Genomic DNA, 27820 nt, shown 5'->3' with positions numbered 1-27820 from the left:
CCTAGTTGAGAACCATTGTTGTAGAAGAATTGGTCAGATAGTTACCAGGAGAGAGAATATCACAGTAATCAGAATCACTCAAGACTGCCATTGCTAACCAGCAGTGAACCGTAGTCTGGGGTCAGGGGGACCCTGCTTCACTGAGCGTGGTCCATGGACCAGCGGCATCAGCATCACTGATATCACCTGGGAGCTTGTTAGAGATGCAGAGACTCAGGCTCCCCTCCACCCCAGACCTGCTGAGTCAGAAGCTGCACTTCAGTAAGATCCCTAGGAATAAGATTCCCGTGTGTAGCATTTGCGAAGCCCCGCAAAAGGAGAAAACGAGATCTGTCAGCCTTAGAGTTTCTTGCTCATCTTGGCTGGGTTCTCCTTATTTTGTCCTCTGGGCTCGGGGTAAGGGGAGACTGCTTTTTGGCTAAGGACTTCCCCGGGTGGATGGAACTGCTTGGAAATGCTGGATTTTAGGCTCTGCTTTTGACAAATTTAAAGCTTTTCTTTCAGATGGACTGTACATCCTTCATATCTTTCGAGATGGTGGTTTAACTTAATCTCTTCCTGCTGATAGCAAATAGGTGGTTGTATAAAAGGCAGTTGTATGCCTTCTGCCCCCTGCCCCCACCATTACTCTTGTCCCATATTTACTTTTTTTCTTTTTAATTAAAGTATATTTTGGTTTGCAATGTTGTGTGGGTTTCAGGTGTACAGCATAGTGATTCAGTATTTTTGCAGATTATATTCTATCATAGGTTATTACAAGGTAATCGGTATAACCATATTTACTTTCAATTAATGATGGATTACGTTTCCTTCATTATCACTTTTTAGGTGTGTATTATATTGCCATGCCCTTTACTAAGTACCTACTATGTGCCTAGGGGCCCTGCAAAGCACACTATGCATATTATTGTCCTATTTACTCCTCCTAAAACCTGTATGAGGCAGACACTATATTTGGGCCCACAGTATAGATGAGGATACTGAGGCCTGAAGAGATGAAGCCACTGGCAAAGGGCCAGTAGTTGAACCAGTAGTTGGCAGTGGTAGGAGTCTAACTCAGGTCTCCCTGACTCCAAATTCACTTTGCTTTTTTTTTTTTTTTTGGGCTGCACCGAGCAGCTAGTGGGATCTTAGTTCCCTGACCAGGGATTGAACCCAGGCCCTTGGCAGTGAGAACGTCCTAACCACTGTACCGTCAGGGAATTCCCAAGTTCACTTTGCTTTTTAAAAATTTATTTGAAAAAGCAGTACAGTCCATGATAAAAAAAAAAAAAAAAAATTCAAGCAACACAGAAGGTTAAATAGTGAAAAATTGTCTCCTTCCCACCGCATGCCCAGTGCCTCTCCCTAAAGTGAACCATTATTGTCAATTTCTTGTGTAACTTTCCAAGACATTCTGTACGCTAATATAAACACCAGTATAGTCTGTACTCAACGGCATTGCTATACTGCCTCCTAAGAATTCCGGAGTTTTTATTGTCAGGCTGTTTTCCTGCATCATTGAAATAAATGAAGGAGAAGTCTTTGGACAATCCCACCATGTTTATGCTTTGAATTAGCCATCCTGACATTGAGTTCTGATGAGTGGTTCTCTCTTCTCAAATGAAAACCCCTTATGGTTTTGACATGCATATTTCACTTATTTCTTTTGGTGTTCTGCTTTTAGAATAGCATTATCTCAGTGACTTGTACATTGTGTTTGTGTGTGTGTGTGTGTGTGTTGGTTTTGAGCCTTTTAAAGGTCTGCTTGTTTTGGGGTTTCTAGCAGTTGAGCAGGTTTCTGGCCATGTTTTGATTTCCAAGCTAGTTGGAGGAGGACAGCAGATGTACTTCTCTGTTAGCCTGGGTTGGCCTTTAAATGTATCTCCCTGTGTGACACCCACCCAGACACTTCAGGGGCTGGAGGAAATGAGGAAGGGGAACTGGGGGGTGTTTGGGGGATCAGCATGAGGGAGAGGAGGGTAGAAGGGCAAGGGGATGGTATAGTGATGGCAGAAACTCAATTTACTGGACCAGGAGCATGTGGGCACCACCTGCTAAAACATAAAAAAGGAATAATTGGGACGTGGTCAGTAGCTCTTACAAGCTAAGAGATGTACAAGGAAATATTTGTATGTCTTTTGGGGATTGTTCTGCTTTTTTATGTTTTTTATTTTTATATTTTATAGAGTAAGTTATTGATAGGAGAAAATAGGCTAAAAAGAGCTAAAAGCAGGGAATTTCCTGGTGGTCCAGTGGTTAGGACTTGGCACTTTCATTGCCAGGGCCCCAGGTTCAATCCCTGGTCAGGGAACTAAGATCCTGCAAGCCGCACATCGTGGCCAAAAAAAAAAAAAAAGCTAAATGCATATGGATTAGGATTCTAGGATCTCCCCCTCTAGTTTGAATTTAGAAGCTACCTCCAGAGAGGTTAAAAATATGTAATATTCCTCTTTATTCCAAGATAAATTGAGATGGCTTACTTTAGAGATAATTGCAATACTAAAATGAGAAAAATAAATAAATGGAGAAATCTGGGTGAAGGGAGTATCAGGGTAAGGAAATAGAGTCAGGGTTAACGGTAAAAACAAACAAATTCCTGTTACATTGGTAGACAGGGACGGATTTGGGATCCTCAGCCTCCTAGTGGCCAAAGCAAAAAGGAGAATATGAACAGTTGTAAGAGCTTCAGTCCCATGAGAAAAAAATCCAGAATGGTGTGCTCAGAAAAGACTCAATTTTCTGGTACTGAGCCCTGAGGAATTTCAACATGGGGTTCCCCAAAATGAGAGCCCTTGTGATGTGGTGGAACACACCCCTCTAATATGTGCCCTGGGGATTTCCCTAGGACCGCTTCTCATGGCGCCTCTTGGTGTAAGCCAGTGCTGCAGTGCTAAATCCCAGTTCAGAAAATCATTTCTAAGTGAGGCAAATTCATGCCTTTCCTGGGAGAAGATGGGAAACGGGGAATAGGTTTGTTAGCCCGTAAATTAGAGTCCTCAACCCTTCAATTCTCACTTGCTTGGAAGGTTTTCCAGGAAACATGGAAATGATTTGGCCAAAGATTCAACATTATATTAAACATCTGGGACTCTATTCAGCAGCCAGCTTTCCAGTCAATTCTGTGAAGTGCGGCGATTGCATTTATGGTCATTTTCCGAGGGCGGAGTTCGGACAGAACTAAGGAGGGAGGCTGGCAGGAGTCAGGAGAGATCAGAGCTGGACGACGAAGAGTAGGAGGTCCAGGTGGCTCATGACCACTGAGGGTTTGGGAACAAATTTCAGTGTCTTCACTTTAGAAAAGAGTGCCCGACTCTGTTGGTCCCTGGGGATGGAAAGAAAAGGATAACATTCAACCACAGCATCAGCAGTTTGGGGACCAAGACCCACCACCGTTCCTAGCCTTCAAAATTCTGACTAACAAAGGACACACACAAAGAACTGATAGCTACACAGGGACCAAAATAGCCACTTTACTCTTGGCAAGGGGGGCGCTCAAAAGCCTTTGATGCGGGTCTCCGGTAAATTTACGCCCTACCAGAGGAGCGTGGTGGGGCTTCTCTCATGGACAAGGAGGCCTCGCCCCAGTGGGCCTGGTGGGTGAGGAGGGCAAGAGCCGTCCGATGGCCGAGTGCCCGCCAGGCCTGGGTGTAGGCAGTACCCTAGGAAGCGTTGAGCCCGCTTCTTGCTTTTGAGGCACGGTAACCCTGTCTCCGGTACAACAGCCCGATAAATGCCCAGCTCTGCTGAGTCAGATGAGTTCCTCCTTCCCTAGGTGAGGAGTGAGTCAAGGGGTGAGACTAGATGTGTTCATTCATGGGGTGAAGGAGCCTGAGTGGAAGCTCCTTAGACCAGGAACGACTGGGGACAAAATATTCTCCCGTGCCAATGGTCGGAAGCAGCTTTATTGAGAAATAATAGGTAGACAATAAGCACACGTATTTCAAGTGCACAGTTTAAGTTTTGACATATGTATATACCTGTGAAAAAATCACCACACTCAGGATAATGAACATCCGTCACCGCCTAAAGTTTCTTCGTGCCCCTTTGTAACCCTTCCCTACCACCCTCCCCCCACTGTCCCCTCAGGCAATGACTGATCTGCCTTCTCTCACTGTATTTTATTTTTTTTAATTTTTAAATTTTTTTGGCCGCATTGCATGGCTTGCGGGACCTTAGTTCCCCAACCAGGGATCGAACCTGGTTCCTCATATGGGGAAAGCATCGAGTGAAAGCACAGAGTCCTAACCACTGGACCACCAGGGAATTCCCTCTCCCTGTAGCTTAGTTTGTATTTTCTAAACGTTATATAAGTTGAGTCATAGAATATGTTCTTATTTTGCCTGGTTTCTTTCGTTCAACATCATTGTTCTGAGATTCATCCATGTTATAGCATGTATCGCAGTTCATTGTATGGATATACCACATTTTGTTTATCCATTCATCTGCTGATAGACATTTGAGTTGTTTCTTTAAAATATAGCTTCTATGAGCAAGTCTGTGGACATGTGCATTCATGTCTCTTGGGTAAGTATCTAGGATTAGAGTGGCCAGATCATATGGTAGGTGTATGCTTCACTTTTTAAGAAACTGCCAAACTTTTCTAAGTGGTTGTGTCATTTTACATTCCCACCAACAGTGTGGGAGAAATCCAGTTCCTCCACATCTTGCCAACCCTCCAACAGGTGGATTTAAAGGCACTCATAACTTGGAGTATAGTTAGCTGTGGAGATAGGCTTACATTTTTACATTTTTTTAAATTAAAAAATTCTGTATATATATATAATTTTTTTTCCCCATGCCATTGACTTGACAAAGAACCCAGGTCATTGTCTTATAGACTATCCCCACGTTTGTCTCTTTGCTTCTTCCACAGGGGCTGATGGTGGTGGGTGGTGTTTTTCCCACCCTGTAAACTGGAAAGTAGCCCCCAAAGCTAAAATAGAGTCTGAGCTGACTTTTCTGACAAGAGTATCTAGTAGAGGTGCTTCTCCTGGCCGAAGATGGGACAACATAAGCATCATAAAGACTGCAGTGGCTTGAAACCCATGACATATGAAAATTCACTCGTTCATAGTGGCAACTGAAAAAAGAAGTCTCATTAGTCGCTTCTGGCGGTTGCTAAGGCCCCCCCCCACCTCAGTACTCTGAATGTTGCTAAGTATAGGGAAAGAACCAAGCATGTATCCCGCCTTCATATTTGAACTATATTCCAGGGTAACCAAATTGTTAATGTGCTAATAGACGTAGAAAGAATGATGAAATTAGAAAACCACCATTTTTCAGCCCTTAACAAAATAATGATTCTAGGCAGTGATCATCCATGGTTGCTGAGATATGTAGTGAAAGATGGGAGGGGGCCTCATGGGGGAGCGACCAGGCTGATCTCACTGGACCCCATGGATCATTCTTAACATCACACAAAGAAAGATAAGCAGACATGTGTGCCCTCTAATGTCATGGACTAGTAAGTAGACAGCAGATCCTGGGGAGTATTCTCGTCAAGAGAAATCGAATATGAGTGTACACATGGCCCTGGATTTAACTGCCAGTTTCCAGGAAACATAGGGGACAGAGAAACGTGTTAAATGATGTCACAAGGATACAATCAACCAAGTCCAGAATGTGGGAAATTCTGCAGGGACATTGTGATCCAGTTTCTTAAACCAATAAATACTATTAAAAAAAAAAAAAAAAGGTCAGTGATTATAGATTGAGACATACCAACTAAATCAGTGTGTGAACCTTGATTGGATCCTGAGTCAGACAAATCAAATGTAAAGAGATATTATGGGGACAACTGGAGAAAATTGAACAAAAACATGGTATTAGATAATGTTAAGGAGTTACTATTAATTTTTTGGGTGTGATGAAGGTATTATGGTCATGGTTTTTAAAAGTCCTTATCTGTTAGAGCAGTGGTTCTTAACTGGAGGCAATTTTGTCCCCCTAGGGGACATTTGACAGTGTCTGGAGGCATTTTTGGTTGCCATGACTTGCGGTGGCATTGGCATCTAGTGGGTAGAGGTCAGGGACACTGCTAAACACCCTACCATACACATGGGAGTCCTCTACAACAAAGCATTCTCTAGTCCGGATGTTGGTGGTGCCACAGTTAAGAAACCCTAAGTTAGGGATATCTGCTGCAGTAATTGTGGGTGAAATTATTATGACGTCTGGGGTTTGCTTTTTTGGCGGGGGGGGGTTTACATTTTTATTCATCTGAATATATATTCTAATAATTCTTTCAACTTAGTCTGTGGTTGATAAATCTCTTGAATCTCTGAGTGTTAAAAAGATATTTATTTTACCCTGTCACTTGAATGCTCATTTAGCTATTGGCACTTAGGTTCAAAATGATTGATGGTAGAGAACAGGTAGGAACATTTTTTCTGTTTTCTTCATAGATACATTTCAAGCACCTGGAACCATGACTGAAAAATAATAGTTGCTCCATTATAATTTTTTTTTTAATTAATTAATTAACTTTTTTTTTTTTTTAATTTATGGCTGTGTTGGGTCTTCGTTTCTGTGCGAGGGCTCTCCCCAGTTGCGGCAAGTGGGACCCACTCTTCATCGCGGTGCGCGGGCCTCTCACTATCGCGGCCTCTCTTGTTGTGGAGCACAGGCTTCAGACGCGCAGGCTCAGTAATTGTGGCTCACGGGCCCAGCCGCTCCGAGGCATGTGGGATCTTCCCAGACCAGGGCTCGAACCCGTGTCGCCTGCATTGGCAGGCAGATTCTCAACCACTGCGCCACCAGGGAAGCCCATAATTTTTTGATGAATGAGTGACTGTTTCATCATTGCTTTTTATGAGCATTGTGTATGAGCTGGCTATGGATATCTTTATTCTTTTACCTTGTTCTCCATCTAGCATGTACAAATACATGTATTTGCTTGTTTTTTTTTTTTTTAATAAATTTATTTATTTATTTTTGGCCACGTTGGGTCTTCATTGCTGTGCATGAGCTTTCTCTAGTTGTGGCGAGCAGGGGCTACTCTTCCTTGCAGTGCGCGGGCTTCTCATTGTGGTGGCTTCTCTTGTTGCGGAGCACGGGCTCTGGATGTGCAGGCTTCAGTAGTTGTGGCGTGCAGGCTTTTCTCTGGTTGCAGTGAGCGGGGGCTACCCTTCATTGTGGTGCGCGGGCTTCTCATTGTGGTGGCTTCTCTTGTTCCGGAGCACGGGCTCTAGGCACCCAGGCTTCAGTAGTTGTGGCACGCGGGCTCTAGAGCGCAGGCTCAGTAGTTGTGGCACGCCAGCTCTAGAGCGTAGGCTCAGTAGTTGTGGCTCAAGGGCTCTAGAAGGTAGGCTCACTAGTTGCAGCACACGGGCCCTAGAGCACAGGCTCAGTAGTTGTGGTGCACGGGCTTAGTTGCTCCGCAGCATGTGGGATCTTCCCGGACCAGGGCTCAAATCCGTGTCCCCTGCATTGGCAGGCGGATTCTTAACCACTGCGCCACCAGGGAAGCCCGATTTGCTTGTTTTATTTATTTATTTATTTATTTATTTATTTATTTATTTATTTATTTATTTATTTATTTTTGGCTGTGTTGGGTCTTCGTTTCTGTGCGAGGGCTTTCTCTAGTTGCGGCGAGCGGGGGCCACTCTTCATCGCGGTGCGTGGGCCTCTCACTATCGCAGCCTCTCTTGTTGCGGAGCACAGGCTCCAGACGCGCAGGCTCAGTAGTTGTGGCTCACGGGCCTAGTTGCTCCGCAGCATGTGGGATCTTCCCAGACCAGGGCTCGAACCCATGTCCCCTGCATTGGCAGGCGGATTCTCAACCACTGCGCCACCAGGGAAGCCCATATTTGCTTGTTTTTATTGTAGTTTTTTTTTTTTTTTTTTTTTTTAAAAGAACTGTTTAGAGCTGTGTACCTAGGTCTTTGTATTCTTTCCACTCAGCACTTGGATGGTACTTTTCATATGAAACATACCTTTCTTCCCCTCTGGAAAATAATTTTTTGTTGTTTCTTTGATAACTTGCTATTTTGGGGTTTGCTTTTAATAATCGGCGCACGTGCAAATAAAATAGGGGTGGGGATGAGATGAAACGAGAATGTTACAAGCTTTTGAGGGCACGCAGGAGTTCATTTTACTCCTGTACCACTTTGGTGCATTTGAAAATTTTCATAATAAAAACTTAAAAATAAATTTAAAAAATGTTGGAGGAAACCCCCCCCCCCCAACCCCCGCACATGTTGGAGAAAAGGATACCACAGAGGTCTTGAGGGTAGAAAAGAATGAATCTAATCTGATGTGTCCTTAAGTGTAGGTAATTCAAGGGGGAAGGTGCTGGAAGGGAAAGTTGTTGGGGTCTAGAGCGAGCAGGTTCCGGGAAACGGAAGCCCATGAACTATTGTTCATGTATGTTCTCGGGGCCTCCACCTGCGCCCCACACTGGACGTATCCACACCCAGCTTTGCAGAGAAATACGGTCATGACTAGTTGCAGTTTGAAAAGATTCTCTTTGAGTGTTTCCATCCTTTGTAGGTGTTTCCCAGGTCGCTGTTTACCTAGACCAGAAGGGAGGGGGAAAAACAAAGTGACGCTACAATGTTAGAAGGCTGGTGGAAGTGTGATCCAGAATTGAGAGGAAGCATCCCTAAAAGTATAATTCTGTGGGAAAACATAAGTAGTTTACCAAAAACTCGATATTAAGCAGCCTGGAACATGGCTTTTGAGAATTGCGAGATTCAGACAGCACACAACTCCTTCGAGATCTTGTATCTGCCCCCAGAGAGGAAACCTGCTTAGTTATTGGCAGCCAAGCCCTGGCATCCTTGAGATTGATGGATGGAAGCATCCTTTGGTAATGCTAAAACTTCCTTATTCATTTACTTTGGAGACACCATTGTAAAAATTGATCACCAGCCAAATCAACATTACCTTAAAGTCTTTTTATGGCTCTTTTGGGAAGCAAAGATGTGGGATAATTTTTTATTTACTCAAGTCTATTGGAAACTGCATCCGATTTGTCTTCTTTTTGCATTTCATATACAGTGGGCTGTTTGGACAAGTTCTATCTGACCACTTCCTGCGCGGAGGGGAGAAAGTCGAGGGCTTGCTTGAGGCTCAGGAGATATAATCTGTTCTCATGGGCTCAATTACTTATGTGTATTTAGTAACTAGCTCTACTTGCCTGTCCCCTAATTTATTCTGTTGGTTCATTCCCATGAGATCTCCGACATTGGATATCTCGCTCTTCTTTCTATTGCAACCTTTTTCTCGTGCAGTTGTTCCCATCGTAACAGTCGGTCATTGATATTCCTAAAATCTCTGCTCTTGCATCAGTTGTCACATTTTTTGCCATGCCTCCTGTTAATCCACGTCCTCTCCCTTCCTGTTATCACTTCCTTAGTATAGAATTTGTCATGTTAACTATTGTAGACTTGTCCTTTAGCAGTTCCTAGCATCGACCTCTTTCTACCATCACTGTTGAAGTGATCTTATCAGTCTCAGGCGCTGACACCAGCCCAGCACTCTTAAGCTCTCTCTAATAATCCCTTCTGTCAATCCAATCTAGGGTTTCCCCGCTTCAGGGTCCAGCCAGGATTTTGCTTGCATTTACTTCCCAGCCTCATTACCCACAGCTTTCTTGGGCTACTGTTCCCTGGCTTTTCTAAAGTAGCACTCATCCCCACTCCAGCCCGTGAAGACATCTTTTAACGAACTCTCGAGATTCAATCACCTCCAGGACACAGGAACACACAACACTCAGTGTATCCCCATCAGCAGCACACGATGGCCATCATCCTGTTTACGCACTCTCCGCTTTTCACAGCCTCATCTTGACCTTTAAACGACACAAACAGCCTCCCCTTCACTTATTTTGCAGTTCTGTCTTCATCATGTAGATAAGTGCGAGCACTTTGGTGCCTCAGATTTTAACGAACTGGAAGACAGCTAATTTTTAGGTAGTCTTTCTTTTAGATTTGAACGTAGCATCTAATTAATCAATTGAGTACTTTTTATTTATTTTTTAAGGTGTGGAACACCATGGTAGATAGAATGAACTTGAAAATGTTTTTGATTTAATATCATTGAGTGCCCACTGCGTTCCAGGCACTGTCCTGATTCATGATATCACACAGTATTTATTCATATGCCTTTGTCCTTTCTGACACTATGTTGTCTGTTATTCATCTTCTAACTCTGCCACACACAACCCAGCACCAGTGTCCGTAACCCATAGTGATGATTAAACGTCATGGGAGCTTTATGAGCTATATCTAGGTTCAGGTTTTTGTTTTTGTTTTTAATGTGCCAGTTCTTCATGACTAAATTGGGTACTCTGAGTTCCTTGAAGTGGTGTATGGCGTGAACTATCCCATTAGGTCTAAGAAATTATCCCACGTCTAAGGTTCGTGTTGCTGATTCATTCCTTTCACAATATAGATATGAACCCTTGAATCAGGGCAGATGGGTACTGTTCTAGGTGTTAGGTGTAGAATGGTGAGCACAGCGTCGTCTTTCGCCTCATGGAGCTTGTGTTCCAGTGGGGAAAGCAGATGATCAACACTAGACCAAAATTAGAAAAATCTTTTGCGTTTTTAATATTCATGTTTGTCTCGTATGCCGAGAAGTTAAAAGTTTGAATGGGAAAAATGGAGCTCAATGGAGCGTGTTAGAAGAAAGAAGTAGGGCCGGGAGGATGAATCCATTTGCCTCTCCTTTCCTTGTGTGTTTTTTTTTTTTCTTCATGAATATTTTTGAAGACAATACATTCCGTACGCCCCCCGCCCCAAGCATCTAGTGAATGTCAGGATTTTAAAAAGGAGAGAATTTATAGGAGGGAGATTAACTGCAGTTCTTAAAATAGCTCTTTGTTTCTGAAAACCTTGTTCTGCCATCTACCTTATAACTGGGGGGGGGGGGGAGGGGGACCCTCCAGAATGTACTTGTATAGCCCCTGTCACTGAGGAGAATGTGCCCTGATGTGACCTCAAGCATAGGCTGATTTATTTAAAAAGTATATAGGGAAAGTTTTTTTCCTTTTTTTTTTTTTTTTAGTGGCTTTTACTAATGAACAGATCTTAATGTATGACTTCTTATTTGTCATTATTGAATGTAGTGAGCATGTTGGGGGGGGTGAGATGGTGATTTCATTATACTCTATCAGGAAATATTAATATAGGCACTCATTAACATATTTTTCAGACAGAACAATCTCTACTTTTAAAGCCTCTTCATTTAACTCAAACATCCAGTAACTTCTTCATGGCCTGTATTATACCAGGTGCACTCTTTGCAAGAGCCATTTTCTAGTCATTTAATTATATATCTATTCAGCATGTATTTATTGTGCACCTGCTATGTGCCTGGCACTATGCTATGTTCTTAGGTGCATTGTATACCTCCATCAACGTAGATGCAAATCCAATTATTTCAGTGACCTACTAATACCTTTTTTAAAGCAAAAAAAAAAAAAAAAATCATGTTTTATGAGGATCAAAAAAGGGACTTTTTCCATAAGGTACAGGAAAGAGGAGAATTAACCCCCCAAGATAGATGTGGTCACATACTTGATAATCTTTAGATTATATAATCCTTTAAAATGTGGCATCCAGATTTTGAGCTAGTTCTCTATTCTCTTTCCAGTGCTCCTATTAGAGGTGCCTTGAACCTTCTCATTCTCTGTCTCCTGTCTCTTTGTCTCTGTGTATCGCATTCTGTATGAGCACTTCTCCAACTGCAGTGTGCTCACAAATCACCTGGGGATCTGTTTAGAATGCAGGTGCTGATCCCGTGGGCATGGTGTAGGGCCTGCCATTCTGTATTTCCAGCCAACTCCCTGGTGATGCTGTTGACGCTGCCAGTCTACAGATCACACCTTGTGAAGCATGGTTCTATGTGATTTCCTCAGATCTATCCGCTAGTTCATCAACTTTCTCTTTAGCTGTGTCTAATCTGTTTAATGCAGCCAGTGAGTTTTAAACTTTAAATTCAGCAATCATGTTTTTCATTTTTAAAAGTTCCATTTGGTTCCTTTCAAATGTGCTTTGTCTTTTCTCCAGAGTATCTTGTTCTTTTATTAGAATTTCTACTCATTTACCTTGATAATGAATGAAAATTTACTTTATGGTCCATTTTAGATTGTTCTCATATCTGCAATTGTTTTGGAGCTAATTCTCCCACTTTTGTATCTGCTGATGCTCCTTCGTGGTAGTTTGGGTGGTTTCTTTTTTCTTGTTATGTGTAGTTGTTGGTTTTTACTTTTTATTGTGAACTCATTTCTAGTTGGGAGTATGTGTGTGTGTGTTGGAGTGAGAGAGGGAGGGAGGGAGGGAGAGAAGGAGTCTTGTGTGCCCTGGGTTGTGAACGTGGCCCTACAGATTTTTCTCCACTTACATCTGCCAGTGCCCTAAGGGATCCTGGACCAATATTGCTGATAATTTCTTGGCTTATAGTTCCCTCACCATGTAGGATACTGTAAATGCAGACACCCTACCTGGGGCTACAGTTTTAATAGCTGCCCTATTTCTCTTCTAAAGGGCCCTGGACAAGGGTGAGCATCCATCACTTTCTCTTAGGTTGAGGATTTCCACTTCCCCCACTTCTCTTTGGCTTGAGGCTGTGGCTCTTTTCCCTGCCCAAATGTGGCCCCTAGAAGCCCCTCTTTTCAGAGTTTCCCATTGTACCCAACTGACTACCTGTCTAGAGGCTCTGACATTCTTAGCTTTTCGTCTGTCCTGTGAGTATCTCGCTTATTACCAGCTGGGGCATTTCATGTTGACTTCTCCTCCCTCTTATTGAAGATTACCTGGCCCTTTATCTAATCTCCACTACATGGGCTAACCTTGAGTGTGATGGAGTTTTAAAGAGTGATCTTATTTTATAGTACGGAATTTCTCAGTCATAATTATTTCACAGAGGGTGGCTCCTGCCCCTATGTTAATCATACTCCTCACTCAGAAATGGAATTCTATTTCAGTCTCCCAAAGATAAATTAGTATATAGTGGAAAGGGAATTAAACTTCTGCTAAGAATGAAATGATATGATTAACACAAACATCCACGTGAGTGTGTCTGTGTCTTGTGCAGGAAAGAAGAATACTCAACACAGACTCTGCTGTATCTCACTAGCCTTCTAACTGCAGGATCTGTCATAAACATCTGTCATGTGGGCAATTACAGCACCAGGTAGTCTTTTTTTTTTTTTTTAATCGATCTTTATTGGAGTATAACTGCTTCACAATACTGTGTTAGTTTCTGTTGCACATCAAAGCAGATCAGCCATATGCATACAGATGTCCCCATATCCCCTCCCTCTTGGGCCTCCCTCCCACCCTCCCTATCCCACCCCTCTAGGTCATCGCAAAGCACCAAGACGATCTCCCTGTGCTATGCTGCTGCTTCCCACCAGCCAACTATTTTACATTCCGTAGTGTAAATATGTCGATGCTACTCTCACTTCACCCCAGCTTCTCCCTCCCACCCCAAGTCCTCAAGTCCATTCTCTTTGTCTACCTCTTTATTCCTGCTCTAATAGCAGGTAGTCTTTATGGAGTGTTTACTGTATGCTAAGAACTGTACCAGTAAGCACTTTATATAGATTTCTTTCATTTAAACCTCCCAGCAGCCCTTTGAGGAAATTATCTGTATGTTGAAACTGAGGCTCAGAGAGGTTAAGGCACTTTCCCAAGGTCACAGTGCTGGTAAGTGGTGGAGCTGTGGTTTGAACCCACTTAGTCAAAGTATGTGCCACCAGCCATGATGCTTCCATATTAATATCATCTGCAAATCTCTCTCCATACATTTCCTCAGTCTTTACCTGAGTTTCCTTATTTTGGGATGGGAAACTTCTCTTTTTTATCCTCACGAAGTATAATTTCCATTAAACGGTGTTTTTTTTTTTTTCTTTTTTCTTTTTTTGCTTTAAAAAAAGGTATTGGGTAATTGAAATCCGATTGGATTTGAGCCCATGTTGATGGAAAGTACACGTGGGAGGTGGGCTGAAGCATTCAATGTAATTTTTCTTTCCATCAACTAATTTTTAACATGTTAAGCAAGTAGATTCTGACACTAACAGGAAAGATTTAAATTCTCTTGAGAGCTTCGACGTGTTAAATAATTTTCGGGAAGTGTACGTTTTACGTTTTTCAGTCTCCTGCCACATCTCAATGCACCTGAGTTCTGAGAATGTTCTTTTTTGCATTTCCCGGGAGCTGCCAGACCTCCTCATTCTGGCTTCATCTCCTCCCGCTCCACATCCCTTCACCTTTGTCTCCTTCCTGATGCTGCCTGCTGCTTCCGATGTTATTGTTGTCATTGGGGAACTTTGGAAACAGCCAGATTCTTTGGAGTCTGTAAGTGGAAAATAGACTGCTGCTTCTATCTGGCACACAGCTTTTGTCCAGAAAGCAAGGAGTTAAAAAAGAAGCCTGGGCTGGGAAGGGCTGTGACAGCTGTCCTAGGGGGCGCTCTCAAGAGCTCTGGCCGTGACTCATGCTGCTCTGTCACTCACATCAGCACTGGCCCCTGCCACGCAGGTGGCCAGGTGGGGTTACCGCCAGACCACGCACGCACAGAGTGGGGAGCATGAAGCCTGCACTGCGAGGGATGTGATGCCCGGCTCTCCAGCTCACCCGGCCCACCTGCCACAGACGCCTCAGCCCGCAGCCACGGTAACGCTTCTGGCTGGCTACACCCCTGGGAGCCCACCACAATGAGTGGCTTCCTGGTGACGATGAACAAGTGTCCAACTCCCTGACCGAGAGAGCTTAGTAGGTCCGCAGGAAGTGGAGAAGATGTAAGACGTCCCTAGCCAGGAGTCATGCCTTAATGAGGTAGGACGCAGCCATCCATCCATACCATCAGTGCATAGGGGTGCCGTACATCATCGGGAAGAACTTTATCTGGCTGGCATTTCATTATGCTGATTAAACTGTGGCGGATTCAGGGGGCATGATCGAGCTGGGGAGGAGGGATAATGAGCAAAAAAAAAAAAAAAAAAAAAAAGTGGTACATAAGTGCTCCGAGTATACTCATCCGGATATGAATGGGCTAGACTGCAGTGCTATCCTAACACGAGTTACATGCCTCCCAAACCCTCTCTCCTGTTCTTTCCTCTCACTCCAGTTAATCCACGAAATGTAGAAATTCCATCTTATCCCAGTGATTTGCACTAAATATTAATAATTTGGACCTGTCTCGTAGAGGAAATAAATAGGTTTAGGTCATCTGGTACACCAGCACCAGCCATCTGATGCTCTGTAGCATCATTCTGGAAATATCAGGAATGAGTGGCTTGCTCAGACGAGTTCCCCAAGTGCTTTTCTTTCTACCAAGTGACCTGTTTGAGTTTACCCTTCAGTTTACCCCAGCAGGGAAGGCAGCCCGTCTGCGGGTTGGTGGCCATGTTGGCAGGGAAGGGGTTAATCTCTTGTTGCTGTAAGAGCCGAGCAGAGGCTGGGTCTGCCTGTGTGTGAGCTAGATTGAAAGCAGGCGCTGCAGTGCCATCGGGAACGCTGAAGGAGTGAGACGATTTTCTTCTCCGCAACAGTGTTGAATCCGGCTGAATTTTTCTCCCCCCCCCACCCCTTCTTGTTTTTCTTTAACCAGCTCCTCCCCCCTTCGTTCCCACCCTCAAGTCTGATGATGACACCTCCAATTTTGATGAACCAGAGAAGAATTCGTGGGTTTCATCCTCTCCGTGCCAGCTGAACCCCTCAGGTTTCTCAGGAGAAGAACTGCCGTTTGTGGGGTTTTCGTATAGCAAGGCACTGGGAATTCTTGGTAGATCTGAGTAAGTGAAATTTTGACTTTTCTAAGGGACCTGCATTGATGCAAGGCATAGAGCCCAAAGGTGGCGGTGGTGGCGGTGGCAGTGGCAGTGGCAGGCTGGGGGGAGTGCGGTGGAGGAAAGCTGTTAATCAGCTTGCGTTTGGAAAGCAGTTGACCTGGTTGGGCTTTGGGAGGGGTGGACTGTTCATATTTTCATTTTGCTGTGTTTAAGGTACCTCTTCCTGTCCATAGCATCGTAATTGTCAATCGGGTACTTTGGGTTAGTTTTTCAGTCTTTGGTCTTCTTTAGAGGGGAGGAGACAGTGGGAGATACCTAGCAGTGCAGATCCTCGGTGAAGGGAGGAACATGCGGGGTTAAGATGAACTGTCTATCTATTTTTCCATCTGTGTATCCCTCTATCTCTCAGGTGGGTGGGTGGAGGTTGCTCTCTTGGCAGTATTGAAAGAATCCTAAAATCCGTTTCTCACGAGCCTAAAGGTTTCCCAATGGGGTTACCTGAGCTGCAAGTGGCTGTACCAGAGCTCTAACGGAGAGATGGTACTCGGCTTGGCTCAAAGTCTGCTGCGAGATTGGGGAATCCGGCAGCTGAGCCTCTGAGCCGGCAAAGCACTGGCAGCCAGAGAGAGCCCCGTTACTGTGAGCCACCAGGAGGGAGTATGATGTAGCCGAGTCATTGATTCACAGAAACTGGGCTTCACAAGGGAAAAAACAAACCGGGAGACTAGAAAATGGAAGTATAAATATTACTGTAAACCTCTTGACATGATCAGTCTTTCTCCATTCTTGAAAAAGCTAAAGAAAAACGCATTAGTACGGCACTTGGGACTTGGGGATGGGGTTGGGCGGGGGGAGGTCCCTGGCTTCCAGCCTCCTGGAATTTCTCTAAAATGCAGTAGCCTCTGTGGATGTCAGAGCTCAGTGTCTTGCTTCGTTCTCCTGATCCGATGACATTCTGCCTTCAGAGGTTCGAGTTTCCTGGGAAGGTCTTGGACTGGCTGTGTTATTCCCCCAGTGCCCCAGCTCCCTCGCTTGGAGGCTCTCGGGGTAATGTTGGGTGATCAGTCGCTGCCCACTTAGAAAACAAGCAGAATTTGATCTTCTCTTGGCAGCATTTAGTCCTGATTTGTTGTGCTCGTAGCTCAGATATTGATTTGAGGGAATGTCACGTAGGTTCTTGGATAGTGTCTCCCCATGGGTGCTATTTTGACAGTAATGTTCCTGGAAAGATTTCAGACAGCTGGGGGGAACTGGGCACTTGATGGGAGGTAGGGCTGTGGGCTGCGATAGAATTTGAGAGAGCTGCTTGTGTTGCAAGAGACCGAGGGGACCCTTCTTTCCTCTCTCCCTGAGGGCTGGGATTAAAATTGGGGGTTGGATTTCGGTGGTGTTGGCTGTACCTTTCGGGCTAATTTGCTCTGCAACCCCAAAGCAATCTGGATAATGGGAGGAGAGGCAGAAAGCTCACTAGCTGTTGAATGTGCCATCAGATGGATTTGAAATGGCCCAGCAGGGCTGGGAGGTTTCGTACCAGCATCGAAGAGCAGGGCAGAATTGGAGGCCCAATGTTAAAGGATGCATGGTTAGTGGGCAGCTTAACCTTGACACACACAGCGCAGTGAAGGTCACCTGTCGGACTGGACGGCGGTGCGTGGAGAGTTCTAGTTCTGGTTAGCAGTGGGCTAGCTGGCTCAGGATGCAAGCTTGCTTGGGGTGCTAATCAGTGATCTGAAAAACCAGGAAGGATGTGAGGGAGTAAGATTTCAGGGGCAAAGGCAGAATGATGTGAGGGCTCTCAGGCATTGCAATTAATCTGAAGCAGTGTGTGATTAATTGCTTATTTTTCAGGAAGACTGTAATTGCATCTTTCTGCTTCTCACAGAAAGCTCAGGGAGCTCTCCGACAGGGGCCTCTCAGTATTAAGGCCCAGGAACTCGATAAATATTTGTTGTTTTAATTTACTCATGATCCTTTTCCCCTAGATTGTGTTTATATTGCTCACTGTATTTGAAGATACGCTGTTTTACCTTTGGTAGTTCAAAGTATATCTCTAGAGCATGAAATGAGCTTCTGTTCATGCCCCGACAGAATGCTTAAGATTCTCATAAAAAAGAAAAAAAAGTCCATGCAAACAAAACTGTGTATTTCTTATGTGGAAGATGGAATTGAAGTATTCCTGTTTTTGGGTGGGAGAGCTTTAATTGCCCTTTCCATGACGATTTGGGGTTGGAATCAGAACGATTTCCTTTCATCTTATATCTTACAATGTGATCTCGCTGTTGGATTTGTTTATTCTGCCAGGGACAGCCCTATGGGTGAAACCTCCAACATCATTTTGGAAATTCACCCCACCTGTTGGATGTAGGTGACCCTGGACGTATTGGATCATCATCATTTAGAAATTCAATAGAAAAGATGCAGTGATGAAATCACTTAGAAGCCCCTGCAGTTTTGTAAACATATAGTTACAAAATTCATTTGGAGGTTGGGGGGGAATTTTCTGGGGCGCCACCATCACCACCAGGGACCTGGTATTTCTGAGTTTCTACTTCTCCCCTCCCTGTTTCAGCATCACAGGTTTTTATTTACACACATTGATTACCTGTACTGTTACTCACTCTTCACACCACCGAGGAGATTGCAGATGCTGCTGTACTGCGTTGGGAAAAACTGACCCCAGATCTGTTACCAGTGAAAAGAATGAAATGTTCAGAGGTGGAGCTGAATGAAAGAGGAATTTTCACAGAGACTGGCAGTGAGAATGATTTTAATTGTTGCATTTGCTCATCACTTTTTAGGATTCTTTTTTGGGACCCCAGACTATTTTTAAGCCAGCCATTGAGTGCGTCATTTTAGGTTTCACAAGAATCTTGATCTCAGCATTCTATGTCTGAGGTGTAGTGGGAATTCCTTGCAGCTTGAGTTGGAGGGCACGGGAGAGATCCTACAGAACTAGTTTTGGTCGTCTTTGGGGTGGGATGATGGCAAAGTTAGTGCAAATCTGGTGCCTCTTTCTTTTTAACCAACAATAACCCAAACTAAATCCTTAAGCTCTGAATGCCTGGGTGTTGCTCTGGGCCTCTGTTGGCTGAAATTTCACACTGGTGGGAGAGTAACAGAAATCAGTGTGTTAAAAGTTTAAAAATATAATGAATCCCAGCTCTCCTCCCTCCTCTGTCAGCGTGGGGTACATTTTTTTTTTAGGTCCCTCTCCTTCTTCCTAGAAGCAGTGCATCTCTGCAAACCTTCAGTATAAACTCTAGAAGGAAAAAGCCATTTGGTTTTATATTTTGTGTTAGTTTTTACGCATGCTGGTTTTATGCTTCTGGAGACGTTGGAAATCTTAGAGGACCAATGGGATTTCGATGAGACTGGAATCTGTGGGATGACAGTGTCTGAATAGGCTATATTTAGCCCCCCTGTTGGGGGCTTTCTCTTTTGAGTCAGGGCTTTTTCCTTTCCTTTTGGGTGGATCTGAAAATGTATTCTTGGAACCAGCCATCCAAACACTGTGACTGTGGAAGAGTGAAAAATGGCTTCCACCAATGCCTTTCCAGATTTTCAGAGAACCAGTTTCGGGTGCCTCTTCCTTGCTCCACTGAGGCCTCTTTGCATGTCAGTTTCCTCAACTGCAAGGTGAGGTAATAATGATACTTGCCTCTTAGGGCTGTTCTGAGGATTATATGAAATATGTAAAGCACTTGGTCTAGTCCCTGGCACGTGGAAAAGTCACACGGAATGTCCACTGTTATTATTTTTGTTATTACCACTACACTAGTCTCTATATGCATGGTGTCCTTCTATATATGTGAAGAAGATATGGAAAGAACTCAGCAATAATTAAATAGTCCAAAGTCATGCCAGACCAGAAACCCAGCTTCCCAGGCCCTGAGAACTCTCTGCTAGTGATGCTTGAACATCCTGACCCACCACAAGTTAATATGCAGCCTCCAAATCCCTGCAGGTTAAAGGTGGTTGTTGGGTGGAGTGGACTGGGGGCCAGAATTTGAAGGCCCAGTCCCAGAATGGGTTCCTTCCCATCCAGTTAAACAAGTATACGTGTGAAATACTTCATGGGACACAAAGCAAACACCCTGACTGCAGAATATCATGTAAACATTGGATATCTAAGTGCCTTAGGAGAGTTGGGAGAGGAAGGCAAAAAATCTGACATGGGGGCACTTAATGGGTAATGCCAATTCCCAGTTCTTGCCAAAGTACAGTGATCATCTTTGTTGGAATATCTGTCTGTTTCCCCACGTCGACTGTGATCTCAAAGGCAGGGCTGGGCCTTATTCATCCTGGTTTTCCTGGAGCACAGGACATTATCGACCCTCAGAAAATACATGTGTTGGAACTGAGTTTATAAGTGGACTAATGGAAGGTAGAATATTTGCCTCAGCTTCTTAGAAGACAGTGGATTTGGATGAGTGGAGAGGCACATAGAATTTCAGGTGGGCAGGGAGATAAGAGCAGCTTATCCTTGCAGGGTACCGACTCTGTACCAGGCTCTGGTCCAATCACTTTACACAGGTTAACTCACTTAAACTGCACAACAGCCCCCAAGGAAGGTACCGTCGTCATTCCCATTTTACAAGTGAGGAAACGGAGGTGCAGAGAGAGACTAAGCAACTTGCCCAAGGTCACACGGCTCCCGGCGGCTCAGCCAGGACTTGAACCCAGGCAAGTTGGCTCCAGGGTCTCTTAGCCACTGTGCTAGGCTGCCAAATAAATGCCACAGGCAAGAGAAATGGGGACATTTACGTGGGGTCCCCAGGTTCACGTGCTTTTCAGAAGCAGAGGCCCATCATGGGCAGTGACTGAGCAGTGGGGTTGGGCAGGGTGGGATGAGAGCTGACGGGCGGTGGAAAGGCTGGGCTTTGTTTTCAACCTCTGCGAGTTTATTGAGTAGGTAGACTGTGTAGCTCTTGGATGTTTCTGACTTCTTCCTCTTTTCATTTAGAGGCTCTCACTTTGTGTGTGTGTGTACATGAACACATGCATACACACTCTCTCCCCGAGAGTTTTCATTTGCTTGAGTGTAAGCTTGGCGAGGGCAGGGGACTGCATTGACCTTGTCCTCCACTCTCGCTTCAGGCCTATCATAGACAAGCCGCTCAGTAAGCACTGGGTGAATCTATTCAAATCATTTTTATGGCCGCAGCTCTCAATTTGTTGACGATTCTGAGACCCGTGTCTGTTCACATCTACGTTTTGTACTTCGCTGCTTCCCGCCATCCATGCCGGGAGGACTTATTCCAGCGGAAGATGGCCTGAACTCTCCCATCAGTCCTTCTTACTTTTCACTGAAATACTTGGAGGTGGGGGGGTGATCTTCCCTTGAAAACTCTGTTCCTTTCCACCTCCAGCGCACTGCCTACAGATCCCTATGGCAAACAGCCTCACCTGTGTTTTGATTGTTTGAACAGTAGCAGAATCTGCTCTGGTTCACAAAGGTATGCATCGTCTGTACCTCCCAAATCAGTTACAAAACCTTCCCCAGCTCCTGCCCGTGGACACTGCCCTAAAGTGCCCCGTGCTGTTTCCACTCCACGGTCATCCCGACCAGGTGCCTAAGACTCGCCTACGTGTATTTTGTGGAGTTTTCTCCTCTTGCTCAATTTCTTCTCTCTCTAAGTCAAGCACATCTTGTTCTTCTTGCCTTATTCTGTTCTCTATTTAGACTGTGCGTGCTTGCCTCACAGGCCTGGCAGGACCATTCTGCCGCCTTCATTTGTCTTAAAGATACCTTTAGGGAATCTAATCCAAACGATACCAGCCCAGTCCTGAAGATTAGGCTCCAGAAGATCTGTCGAGTGCATTTTTTTGCTGGTCTACACATGCTGATTTGCATGGTTGCCTCGGATCCCTTAAGAAGACAGTAATTGACTAAATGGTGCTGTATGTTCCCAATCTTGGTGCCAGTTTGGCAAGTGTCCCTTCCCCTAAGTGAATTTCTCTCGGTGCTCTCTGCTTTACTTGTCTTGAGTCTCCTGACCTCTCTCACCTTCCTTTCTCTGACGAACTTCCTGAAAGAATAGCCTACCCTCAATGCCTCTTTTCCAACCTCTCCAACTCTATGGAAACCACTGTCTCAGAAGCCACGGATTCCACCCAACCACTGTGTTTAGTGGTTGCCACCCCACCACATGATACCATTAGTTGCCACGTGTGTCTTGAAACTTTCTCCTTTCTTCTCTTCCACGTTATGGAAACTTGGTTTTCCCTCCTTCCTCTCTGACTGCCGTTCTCCCTCTTCCCTGTCTGTTTCAGGCCGCCCTTGAGATGTTGCACCATCCCCTAAAGCTCCACCTTAGTTGTTTTTTAAGCCTGTTCTGGGTGATCTCATTCCATTGACTGTAACTCTCACTTCCCCATGGCCTTCCTCCCATTGTGCCCTGTTCATCATCACCAGAATGTCCTACCAGCGTCTCTCCATCCCTGTTCCCAACACAGACTCACTTGCTCACTCAGTAAGCCACTCGGTGCCAGTTTAGTTTTCCTCATTGCATTTAAGAAACTACCACGTTCTCTACCTTTCTAGGCAAGAAAACAGAGTCATCTTAAACTATTTTTCATCTCCCCCACCATCTCATCAGTTGCCGAGTTTTCGAAGTTGTGCCTCTTGTGTCTATGCCCGGTTTTCTGTCCTCACCACCACCCCTCATTGAGTTTTGGACTACTGCAGTAGCCTCCTGACTGATTCATCTGCCTCCGGTTTTCCCCGGTCTAATCCATTCTCTACAGAGAGTGGAATTCTCCCAAAGCACATGTTGGATGATGTCATTTTCCTGCTCAGCCCTTCAGTAGCATCACGATGTGCACAGAATTAATGACCACTCCTGAGCTTGGTGTTCAAGCCTGGTGTGCCAAGACCCCAGCCTGCTTTCTCACTCACCCCTCCTCCTTGTACCCTACGTCTGGCCCAGCTGCTCAACGCTCATCGAGGTTGGGGATGGTGTCTTCCACCCTTTGCGTGCAGCGGGGCCTTGCCTCTGGCAGGCCTTCAATGAACATTTGTCAAATTGAATTAGAAGTAGCCAGGGATTATTCCAATTCTTCTGCACAGTTTATACAGCTGCTCATGGACGCTGTCATCTACTGAGTACTTGCTGTGCGCCCAGAACTGTGCCGAATGCCCCTTCACATGCGTTGTCTCATTAAGTCGTCACAATCTCACCGTAACTGTATGAGGTAGCTGGTATTATCCTCATTTTACAGAGGAGGACACCGAGGCTCAGCAAGGTTAGGTTACTTTCCTGAGGTTTTGCAGGTAGTAACAGATCTGAGACTTAGACCCATAGCCTGGACCACTACACTGCCCTGCCTCGAACAATCCTGACTCTGCTAGACTGTGCAGGATCGACGGACTAGCCTAATAATAAAGGCGAAAGAGATGACTTTACTGAGAACTCACTGTACCAGACACTATTCTAAGGGCTTGATGAACATTCTCATTCAATCCCAGCGGTAACCTGTTGATTTACAGATAAGGAAACTGATCAAGAAGCTTGGGTTACTTCTTTTTTTTTTTTTTAAGGAACATTTATTTATTTATTGGCTGCGTTGGGTCTTCTTTGCTGCACGCGGGCTTTCTCTAGTTGTGGCTAGCAGGGGCTACTCTTCATTGCAGTGAGCAGGCGGTGGCTTCTCTTGTTGTGGAGCACGGGCTCTAGGAGTGCAGGCTTCAGTAGTTGTGGCACGTGGGCTCAGTAGTTGTGGCTTGCGGGCTCTAGATTGCAGGCTCAGTAGTTGTGGCGCACGGGCTTAGCTGCTCCATGGCATGTGGGATCTTCCTGGACCAGGGCTCGAACCCGTGTCCCCTGCATTGGCAGGCGGATTCTTAACCACTGCGCCACCAGGGAAGCATGCTTGGGTTACTTCTTAAGTTCACTCACCATGCGTGTGGCAGAGGATGGCCAACTTTTCCAGCTTTTAACTTTAGAGCTGATACAAGCATTCTTTGTTTTGGGGGATAGAATGTTGCACACTCGTTGCAAGTCTAGGCTTTGGGACCAGGTAGATGTAGGTTCAAGTCAAGGCTCCCTGCCTCACTAGCTGTGCGAACAAGGCATTTGACCTCTCAGCATCACTTCCCTTATGTATAAAGTGGGGGTTATTCGTGCCAATCTGCTGGGTTTATTGTGGGGTCACGCAGAGGATGTAGTGTTAGTGCCGGGAGCAGAGTGAGTGTTCATTTCATATTTGTTGTTATTTAGGGGTGAAGATGGGCCCAGGGGTGCTTTTGAGTCTCTTTTCTTCCCCACTCCTCTTTATAAAGACATCTTGCTGGTTTCTGCCCATTGAGAGAATCAGGCTCCATGGGGGTGCCTGACAGATTTCCTAATGTCTCTATCCAATTTTTTACTCAGAATGGAGTCTGTGATGTGTTGGTTGGCTATACCTTCTGTAAAACACACTGCAGGCTCCTGGTAGGACCTAGTTCCAGCGGGGTCTGGAACTCGGTGCTGGGGGAGGTGGACGTGCGCTGTGGCCAGCCTGGAGGTCACGCACTCCCACCCACCCTCCAGTGCTTGAGCGTCCCCTGGATGGGACAGCATGTGTGTCATCGTGACAGTGCCATCCAGAACCAATACTGAGCATTTCCCGTGTGAGGGCCAGAGCGCTTTCTCAAGTCAGCATTGATTCAACTCACTTCTTATTTTGGATCTCTTTGTCCCACTGTGACCTTTAAACTGAGACTGCCTGGGGCACAGAAGTGCTTGGCACATTCATTCATTTGTTCATTGAACAAACATGTAGTTATAAGCCTTGTGGCATGACTGAGCAAGATAGATAAGGTCCCTGCCTTCGGGAAGCTAACATTCTGTGCAGGGAGACAGAGGATAAGTAAGTTCATGGGTAAGACATTTTTCAGATGGTGGGAAGTGCTCTGAAGAAATCTGAACCTGGGTGGGCAATGGCTGGGAACCAGCACTTTAGTCCCTGAGGCCGGTACTAGCCCATGGGTGTCCAGTGGGTGTCCAGAAAGCACGTTGGAGTAGCCAGAGCTTCCGGATGCACAGGGGAAGTGGTCCGAGAAGAGGTAGGCAGGGCCTTTGGTTTTGGATTTTGCTCTATTTGCAATGAGCAGGAAGCCTTTGCAGGATTTTGAGTAGGGACGTGGAGGGTCTGGTTCTCATGGTACAGAGGGGCCCTCTGATCACGGTGTGGTGGACAGCAGGATGACAAGAGTTGGCTTCAGGGAGACAGGTTAAGTTACTGCAGCCATCCAGGCAAGAGGTGGTGGTATACCATTGAAATTAACCTGCGAAGCTAGGCACTGGCTTAGAGGTGGGGACTGTATTAGAAATCATGTAACTATACTTGTATTAATAGAGTGAGTTTTAATAAATGATTCTTGAGTCATTCCAAAGCATATGTTCTCATTCAGCTGGAGACCACTGCTCTGTGTGTGTGTGTATGTGGTGTGTGTGTGGGTTGGCAAGGAGGTGCCCCAAAGCTAGCTAGATTCAGAAGCTTTTTAGAAGAGAGGTATTTTTGGGGTAGTAGTCCCCCCTTACCTTCTGGGAACACGTCCCAAGACCCCCAATGGATGCTTGAAACAGCGTGTAGTGCCGAACCCTCTCTATATACTTTTTCCCCTATACATACATACATACCTATGATAAAGTTTAATTTATAAATTAGACACAGTAAGAGGATATCAGAATTGCCGCATCACTACTATTGGGCTTTGGGGCCGTTATTAAGTATAATAAGGTTTACTTGAACACAGGCACTGCGATGTTTCGACAGTCAATCCGATAACTGTGTTGGCTAGCCGGTAGCGTATACAGCATGGGTAGGCTGGATAAAGGGATGAATAACGTCCCAGGTGGGACAGAGCAGGGCAGCGCAAGATTTCATCATGCTGCTCAGATCGGTGCTCAATTGAAAGCTTTTAAATTGTTTATTTCTAGAATTTTCCATGTAATATTTTTGGACCACAGTTGACCATGGGTAACTGAAACCATGGAAAGTGAAACTGTGAATCAGGGGGGACTACTTTATTTCCAAGTGTTCATGATGGACACCAGTGTGTATTTTTAAACGGGCTTATAAAGTTAGTTCATAAATTTCAGAATGCTCAATCTTAAAAGCCAATATATTTTTGGAACAGAATGCTGATGAGTGTTTTATTTTTTGCACCATATTACATCTTGCGCTTGCATGTATTTTTAGTGCCGTTGGCCACAATTAAGGTAGAGCTCTCAGCTGAGCTAATTTCGATTCCCTCATTTTAGCCTCCAGTATCCATTCTTGGTTATCTCAAGAATATCTGTGATTTGTGATCGATGTGATCTGTGATGTGGAGGCATGTCTTGCAGGCTTGGGGTCCTCTTCCTAAGGAAATAAATGGATGGCTTGATGCTTAAGCGTGATCTTAGTTATTACCGTAGTGATAGAGAGAACTGAGCACATATACCTTCTTTTAGGTTGGAAATACAGATTGTATTCTCTTTTGATATGACGTATTCTATTGATAGCTTTATTACGGAAATTTTTTTTTGAGTTATGGGAGTTATTTATAGACATCGAAAAAACTGCATTTTGTCATTTTTCCTTAAACGTTGAGGTTACATGTAAAAGCAATTTTTAGGTCACATCGAACACATTTTAAGAAAACGTTCTTTCTGCTGCAGCAGTAACGACCAAGCCCCACATTCCCTCTGTGTCATATACCATTACCTTTATTAATACTCTTTGGACCTCTATAATTATAAAGCACATGTGTATATCAGGAAGAGATGTTGATTTCAGAGTAAATTTTTCTAGAAAATAGAAGCTGGAAAAAAAAGGAAAACCCAAACTTGGCTTTGTGCTTGAAGAGACAGCACTGCTGTGTGTGGGTGGGTGGCTGCATGCACCCGCTGCTCAGAAGTGCCTTTTCTCTCCATGGGGACAACGGGCTGTGTATCAGAGATGCAGCCAGGAGGAGTAGGCAAGCAATGTGTGGGCAGGCTGCATATTCTTTTATTAGCATCCTCATTGTACTGCATCTCATTGAGCCCAGAGCGTGAACCAGCCTGGACCTGTAAAATCTGTACTGTCCTATTTAATTACCCCCCTGAGCCACCAAGTGATGGAGGAAGAGTTGCTCTCGTGCATGAGTTGAGCTGTTTCTGGGGGGTGGCTGTGGACTGACCTGGCATATGGATGTTCTTGGGTACCCAGGCTGTCCCGGCCTTGGAATCGCCCTCCCAGCATTGCATGCAGCTAGTCATGGGTAGAAGTTACCTTCCCTTGCATGATCCCTTTCCCCATCCTCTTTGACTTCGCTCCTCCGAGTCTCTGGGGCAGTTTTCTTGGGTTTGTCTGAGGCCGTCCAGCCAAAAAGTAGCAGAGTTGGGATTCCCATGACTTGATGGGTTGCAGAGCCCAACTTTGAACCAAAACCCAGCTCTCCTGCCCATCACCTGTACCCCAGTCGTCCTAATGTGGTTGATAGGAGAATGTAGAGGCCATAGGGTAAGCTGCTCCTTAGCCTCAGTGCCACAGGATAATAATACCCTCCTTAGAGGATTGTTGGAGGATTCAGTCAGGTTACCCCTAAAGTACCAAGCACAGTGCCTGAGGTTGTGCTCAGTAAATGGGCGCTATTCTTGATAATAAAGGTGGTGGCATTAATTCTCTCTCCTACATTGCTACTTCTTTGAGGACAGGAATTGTGGCTTCCTTAACTTCTTAGCCTCCACGGCAGAGTTTTGCAACTTGACGCTATTGACGTGTTGGGCTGGATAATTCTTTTTGTGGGGGGGTTGTCCTGTGGGTTGTAGAATTGTTGAGCAGCATCTCTAGCCTTTACCCACTAGATGTTAATAGCACTCCCACCCCCAGTTGTGAAAATCAGAAAAGTCTCCAGACATTGCCACCTGTCCTATGGGAGGCAAAATTGCCCCAGTTGAGAACCACTGGTCCACACGTACCTCTCATGGGATCACAGGGCTTTTATATTCTCCCTGATGTATAAGGGATATATACATCATTTCTATCTATCTATCTATCTTACACTCACTCGTAGAAGGTGGTCAAAAAATACAGGTGTACCTTGGAGTAGCGCAGTATTCACTACAGTAGGGTAAATATTGCAAT

The 27820-nt window shown here is 45.0% G+C and overlaps 1 protein-coding gene and 1 non-coding gene across 3 annotated transcripts in view; both read left to right on the top strand.

Moving 5' to 3' along the window:
• The window catches only part of CIT (citron rho-interacting serine/threonine kinase), a 168353-nt gene that overhangs the window by 48881 nt on the left and 91652 nt on the right, over nucleotides 1-27820 (top strand). For both annotated transcript variants that reach the window (XM_061170160.1, XM_061170159.1), the window contains exon 9: nucleotides 15544-15727. In XM_061170160.1, the coding sequence (XP_061026143.1) occupies nucleotides 15544-15727 (184 nt within the window). The remainder of the gene's footprint in view (nucleotides 1-15543; nucleotides 15728-27820) is intronic.
• TRNAE-UUC (transfer RNA glutamic acid (anticodon UUC)) lies at nucleotides 2221-2293 on the top strand. The gene has a single exon. It is a non-coding gene; the product is annotated as a tRNA-Glu (tRNA).

Source organism: Eubalaena glacialis, chromosome 15 (genome assembly GCF_028564815.1).
Source record: "Eubalaena glacialis isolate mEubGla1 chromosome 15, mEubGla1.1.hap2.+ XY, whole genome shotgun sequence".
In the NCBI taxonomy this organism is placed as follows: domain Eukaryota; kingdom Metazoa; phylum Chordata; class Mammalia; order Artiodactyla; family Balaenidae; genus Eubalaena; species Eubalaena glacialis.
The sequence above is the reverse complement of the archived record's forward strand: the minus strand, read 5'-3'. Positions and strand labels throughout refer to the sequence as shown.